This window comes from Dipodomys ordii, unplaced genomic scaffold (assembly GCF_000151885.1).
Source record: "Dipodomys ordii isolate 6190 unplaced genomic scaffold, Dord_2.0 Scaffold64, whole genome shotgun sequence".
Lineage (NCBI taxonomy): Eukaryota > Metazoa > Chordata > Mammalia > Rodentia > Heteromyidae > Dipodomys > Dipodomys ordii.
The window spans coordinates 3,856,929-3,863,612 of NW_012267280.1; the positions used below are offsets into that span (position 1 = coordinate 3,856,929).

General features: G+C 52.8%; 1 protein-coding gene across 1 annotated transcript in view; it reads left to right on the top strand.

Annotated features, from left to right (window-relative positions):
- Positions 1 to 4,927: 4,927 nt before the first annotated feature.
- Prtn3 (proteinase 3) overlaps positions 4,928 to 6,684 on the top strand; it is a 39,200-nt gene continuing 37,443 nt past the window's right edge. Inside the window, exon 1 of the mRNA XM_013022682.1 lies at positions 4,928 to 4,994. Coding sequence (XP_012878136.1) covers positions 4,928 to 4,994 — 67 coding nt within the window. The remainder of the gene's footprint in view (positions 4,995 to 6,684) is intronic.

The following is a 6,684-nucleotide window of genomic DNA, read 5'->3' on the forward strand; positions in this document are numbered from 1 at the left end:
CTCCACCCGGCCGGGGGTCTCGGGGGTCTCCCGGACGGATCAGTGCGGCGGGGCCCGCGGTCTCTTCCGCGCCACCCCTGGCGCCTTTCGCGCCCAGGCCACTCGGGGGCCCCCCGGGGCGCGCGGCATGGCGGAGTCTAGATTCAGGGGGGTCCTGGACTGACTGTGTGTCTCACGATCTCTCCGTCCCAGCCCCTTAAAGTCGGCGCCATGGCCCCCTTTAGCCCCGGTGCGGTCCGCCCGCTTGCCGGCGCCGGTTTCCATGGCGAGCTCCCTGGGCGCCCAAGCGATGGCAGACAAAGGCACAGGGAAGGGGGGCGGGAGAGGTGCGGGGGGGGCGCCCTCCCCCTCCTCTTTCTCTTTTCTCCTTGTTCCTCCCTCTGCCCACTCGGACTTTGCCCACTCTACCCACGGAAGTGGGGGTTGGGGTCTCCGCGACCCGGACGGGGGCGCAGAGCCCGTGGAAAAGATTAACTTGAAGCGCACTGAGACAGGGTTTGCTGTTGGTGGGTTGTTTCCTTCTACCAACCACACAGACTTAGGGGATAGTCGTTCCTCCATTTCTCAGATGGGGAAACTGAGGCCCCAGCAGCCAAAAGGCAGACAGGTCCCAAAAGGCAGAATTCCATTTATTTATTCCCAGCCTTGAACATTCTCTGGTGACCATTGAGAGACGGACAGATCCAGACAATCACGGTTAACAGGCTCCTTTGTGTTGGGAAGGGGTCACCTGGAGTTTGCTCCTTCCCCCATCTCTCTGTCTCTCCTCTCTGTCGCCTCTCTTCTCTGTCATGTGTGATACTGGGGCTTGAGCTCAGGGCCTGGGTACGTCCCCAAGCATTTTCACTCAAGGCTGGTGCTCCACGGTCTGAGCCACAGCTCCACTTCTAGTTCTCTGGTGATTTATAGGAGCTAAGAGTCTCACTCCTGCCCTGGCCGGCTTTGAGCTATGATCCTGAGATCTCAGCCTCCTGAATAGCTGGGATTACAGGTGTGAGCCACCAGCACCTGGCTGCAGCCTCTCCTTTTATTGCCAGTGAGCCTTTCCAGGCCTCGGGCTCCTGGCTCTTCCCCTTCCTGTGCCTTTGTTCTGATTAGTCACAATATTTGTCTAACATTGACTCATGCTTTCAGACTGAGTTCCATACTTGCAAAGATTTCCCCCCCATGGTAACAGTGTGGAAGTTCTACAGGCTTAGGCTCTTGCTTCCAGCCTCAGTTTCCCAACCTGGCAGTAAGCACAGTGCTTGCTCCTGTCCTAGAGGGACAACAGCCTGGCTGCTGGTGACAAATGTGACAACAGCATAGGACAGTAAGCGGAAACAGAACGCCGAGTGGCTCACACATGTCATCCTAGCTACTCAGGACGCTGAGATCTGAGGATCATGGTTCAAAGACAGCCTGGGAAGACAAGTCCCTGAGATTCTTATCTCCAATTAACTAGCAAAAAACTGGAAGGGGAGGTGTGGCTTAAAGTGGCAGAGTGCCAGGTGTGAGTGGAAAAAGCCAAGTGAGAGCACAAGGCCCTGAGTTCAAGCCCCAGTACCACCACAAAAAAAGAGGAGGGGTGGGCAGTGGCGACTGTGTAGAGGACTTAGGCTTCCTGGGCCCAAGGCCACCATCACCTGTGTTCCATGACAGGAGCAACTAACTGCTGGGGACAATGGGGACCGGTGCTGCAGTGGGGCTCTAGAGGCCTGATCAGCCAGTTTATTAGGCCCAACACCCCTCTCCCCATCACCCAGGACAAGGAAGCTCAAGTCTGCCAGTGTCACAGCAGCCTGGGCAGCTGTTGGGAATGTTGGTGGTGTAAGAGGCCACAAACGGCCTCAGGGAAGAAGTGGAGGAAGAGGAGAATGTAGCAATCACTCCCCCCCACCCCATTCCTAGCGTGGTGGGGGAGGGGGGTCTCCCATGGTTTCCTGACTCTGGGGCCCTAGGGAGAGAATGGGAAGCAGCAGGATCCCATGCGGGCTGCTCTTTCCTTTCAGTTCCCCAGGAGTGGGGGTGAGGCGGGTGGACCTGATAGGCCCATGGCCCAGCTGAAAGGCCTGGCTGTCAGCAGGGGCAGGAGGAAGCCAGGGGTGGCTTTAGAGCTGAGCAGGGCAGTTGAGTATGGCAAGTGCCACACAGGCTCTGCTCAGCGCCCAGTACAGTTCTGAGAAGCAGGACCTGCGCATGAACCACTTGCACAAAAGGGGCAACTGAGGCACCAAAACTAGATTCTCTCTGCTGGGCACTGGTGGCTCACGCCTGTAGTCCTAGCTACTCAAGAGGCTGAGATCTGAGGATCATGGTTCAAAGCCAACCCAGGCAGGAAAATCTGTGAGACTCTTGTCTCCAATAAACCACTCAGAAAACCAGAAGTGGCGCTGTGGCTCAAGTGGTAGAGCACTAGTCTTGAGCTGAAGAGCTCAGGGACAGTGCCCAGGCCCAGAGTTCAAGCCCCACGACTACCACCATCACTATCAACAACAAAAAGTCATTGTTTGTTTGTTTTAGTGTATTTACCTTGCAATGTAACCACCTTGACTATTTTGGTCTAGATCCATCCACCACCACAAAAGAAACAGGGACCAGGCTGCAGTCATGAGCAGGATGAGGCCCTGCTACACTGTCAGTTGGAAGGACCCTCAGGCTGCCATGCTCAGGGAGAGAAGCTGACTCAAAAGGCCACGTAGTGTTTGTCTCCACTGATAGAAAATGTCCAGAGATGCAACAGGAAGTGGACTGGCGAGGGCCAGGAGCTGGGGAGGGGAAAGTGCCTACTCATGGCAATGGTGCTTCCTTTTGAGATGACTGAATGTTCTAGAATTAGAACACTGACCAAGATCTTGCTTGCATACATATGCATGACAAATCACCGAAGTAGGGTTATTGTCCCATTAAATCTGTCCTCAGCTAGGCTTAGTGGCTCGGGTCCTTAATCCCAGGAACTGATTGCTGAAGATTACAGTTCAAAACTGGCCTGGGCAAGAATGTCAGTGAGATTTTTTTTTTTTTTCTCTTGGGTCCAGTCGCGAGCCTGAACTCTGGGCCTGGGCGCTGTCCCTCAGCTCTTCAGCTCAAGGCTAGCACTCTACCACTTGAGCCACAGCGCCACTTCCGGCTTTTTTTCTGCTTATGTGGTGCTGAGGAATTGAACCCAGGGCCCCATGCATGCGAGGCAAGCACTCTACCACTGAGCCAACTTCCCAGTCTTTTTTTTTTTTTGGTCAGTCGTGGGGATTGAACTCTGGGCCTGGGTGCTGTCCCTCAGCTCTTCAGCTCAAGGCTAGCGCTCTACCACTTGAGCCACACTATCATTTTCAGTTTTCTGGTGGTTAATTGGAGATAAGAGTCTCATGGAGGAAGTGGCGCTGTGGCTCAAGTGGTAGAACACTTGTGTGGAGAGCTGTGGGAGCCGCGACCAAAGACGGCTGCAAAAGCAAAAATGGCAGGGCCGCGTGGTGCGGCTGCGACCTAAGATGGCACGGGCTCCCGCCTTCCGTCTTCCCCGTGACGAGTGCTCTCTGTAAAAAACAACTCCTTATATGGCTATGACTTGGCTCCTAGTTTGCTTCCGTGTTTGCAGCCCTATCAGTATATGCCACATGGCGCTTCAGGATTGGCCATCCAGGAGGCTTATAACCGGAGCGTGGGGGCGGATGGGAAGGAGAAACAAGGAGAAACAAGGAGAAGCAGGAGAAACAGGAAGAAGAAGGAAGAAGCGGGCAGGAGAGAAGTAGGAGGGAAGGAGAGAAGCAGGAGAAGCAGGAAGAAGAAGGAAGAAGCGGGCAGGAGAGAAGTAGGAGAAAAGAAGCTGTAAACAAGGTCCTGAATAAACCGTCTGAAAGAAGGATCTGTTGTCGCGTCATCCTTGCGGGTCGAGGCGGTCGTGACACACTTGCTTTGAGCTGAAGAGCTGAAGGACAGTGTCCAGGCCCAGAGTTCAAGCCCCATGAATGGCCAAAAAAAACCAAAACCAAAAACCCCCAACTATATCATTATGGGGCTGGGAAGGTGGCTCAGTGGTAGAGTGCTTGCCTTGCATGCATAAGGCCTTGGGTTCAATTCCTCAGCACCACATAAGCAGAAAAAGCCAGAAATGGTGCTATGGCTCAAGAGGTAAAGTGCTAGCCTTGAGCTGAAGAGCTGAGGGACAGTGCCCAGACTCAGAGTTCAGGCCCCATGACCGACAAAAAAAAAAAGTCTCATGGAGTTTCCTGCCTGGGCTGACTTTGAAGTGTGACCCTTAGATCTCAGCCTCCTGAGTAGCTAGGATTACAGGTGAGAACCACTGGCACCCAGCCTGATCCCTGATCTTCAGATCTTAGTCTCCTGAGTTCTAGGATTACAGGTGTGAACCGCTGGAGCCAGGGGACAGGTGGTTCTTGTAATGGGCCCTGGCCTGGCCTCCACGCATTCCCACACACTTGGAGCATCCCAGTTGTGTTTGCCACACATGCTCCTTGGCAGAGAGACTTGGCAGAGAGTCCCTTGGGAGCAAAGTCACCTTTGATGGACATCCTTACAGGAAAAGTTGGAATCCTCAAGAGCAAAGCTAAACACATTGATGTCGTTAGGTCACAGGGCTCTGTGACCCTATGTGCCCTATGGGGTTATATTACCCCCTCCCACCCACCCTGTCTCCAGCAAAGTGTGTTTCTGGAGGCTTGGGGACTTGGCAGTGGTAAGGACCAATATCAGGGAGTGTGGCACACTGAGCCCTTCTCCCAGGACCCCTTGCATGGGCTGGGTGGGGACTGCTGGTGTTGCTTATTTTCTGGAGATCCAGACTCTGGGGTGCAGTCCTGACCCCCATACTTTCCACATTGTCCAAGCTGGAAGGAGGAAGTGGGGACACCCAACCTGGCCATGGGGCAACTGCAACTGCCATCCACACTGCTATAAAAGGGGAGAGGCAGTGGCGTTCTGGTTCCTGACCATGGCTCCAAGCCACCCAGCCTCCAGCCCTGCGCTTGCTTCCATCCTGCTGGCTCTGCTGTTAGGTGGTGAGTGGGGCCAAGTCCCCATCAGCCGACTGGGCACGGGCGTGTGTGTGTGTGTGTGTGTGTGTGTGTGTGTGTGTACGTGCCACTGAGGTCCGGCCTGGCATAGCTGGGAGAGCATGAGAGGACCCCTGAGTGCCTGGCTGATGCCTGAGGCAGGAGGGGAGGAAAGGGAAGCCATGGAGGGATTGACTCAGTTTCTCTTCTGTGAAATGGGTCTTTTGTTGGCTAGATTGTTTCTTCTCTTTCTTTTCCTTTTTCTCCTTTCTTTCTTTCTTTCATCTTGTTGGTCGTGGGGCTTGAACTCAGGGCCTGGTTGCTTGTCCCTGACCTCTTTTGCTCAAGGCTAGCGCTCTGCTACTTTGAGCCACATCTCCACTGCTGGTTTTTGAGTGGTTAATTGGAAATGAGAGCCTCAGGGGGGACTTTCCTGCTCCAGGCTGGCTTTGAACAGTGACCCTCAGATCTCAGCCTCCTGAGTAGCTAGAATCATAGTCATGAGCCACTGGCACCCAGCTAGATGTTTTTTGTTTTTTGTTTTTCTGTTCTTAGAAATCCCTTTTACATTCAGATCTGGAAGCCAGAACTTTTTAAAAAAAAAAAAACAGTATTAGTTTGGCTGAGAATGTGGCTTACCTAGCATTCATTAGGCTCTGGGTTTAATTCCTCAGTACCATATAAGCAGAAAAAGTGGTGCTATGGCTCAAGTGCTAGAGAGCTAGCCTTGAGCACAGAGAGGCTCAGGGACAGAGCCCAGGCCCTGAGTTCAAGCCCCACAACCACCAACACCAACAACAAAACAGTATTAGCCCTTAAATTCAGGTCCTCATGTTCTTGCTTAGTAATTTTTGCTCAAGACTGATGCTCTAGCACTTGAGCCACACCTCCACTTCTATTTTTTGTTTGTTTGTTAATTGGAGATAGGAATCTCTCAGATTTGTCTGCCTAGGCTACCTTCAAATCAAAATTCTCAGGTCTTAGCTTCCTGAGTAGCTAGGCGTAAACCACCGGGACCCATGACCAAACCTTTAGAAATAATCATTGCACTCCAGGTATGGGTAGCACAAATCTTGATTCCCAGTGGAGACAGGAAGATTGCAAGATTGAGGCCAGCCTGGGCTAAATAGTGAGACCCTGTCTTAAAACAATAATGACAGAACACAAAAATCAAGTGCTTGGATTTGGGAAGGTGGCTCAGTGGTAGAGTGTTTGCTTGCCTTGCATGCATAAGGCCCTGGGTTCAATTCCTCAGCACCACATAAGAAGAAAAAGCCAGAAGTAGTGCTGTGGCTCAAGTGGTAGAGTGCTAGCCTTGAGCTGAAGAGCTGAGGGACAGCGCCCAGGCCCAGAGTTAGACCCCACGACCGACAAACAAACAAAATACCCAAGTGCCTGTCAGGTGCTGGTGGCTCATACCTGTAATCCTAGCTACTCAAGAGCTTAGATTGAAAATCCTGGTTCAAAGCCAGCCCAAGAAGGAAAGTCTGTGAGTTTTGTTTTTTTTTTTTCCTTGTTGGTCATGGGGCTTGAACTCTGGGCCTGGGCGCTGTCCCTTAGCTCTTCAGCTCAAGGCAAGTGCCTCCATTTGAGCCACAGCACCACTTTTGGTTTTCTGGTAGTTAATTGGAGATAAGAGTCTCATAGACATAGACCTCCTCCTCCTCCTCCTCCTCCTCCTCCTCCTCCTCTTCCT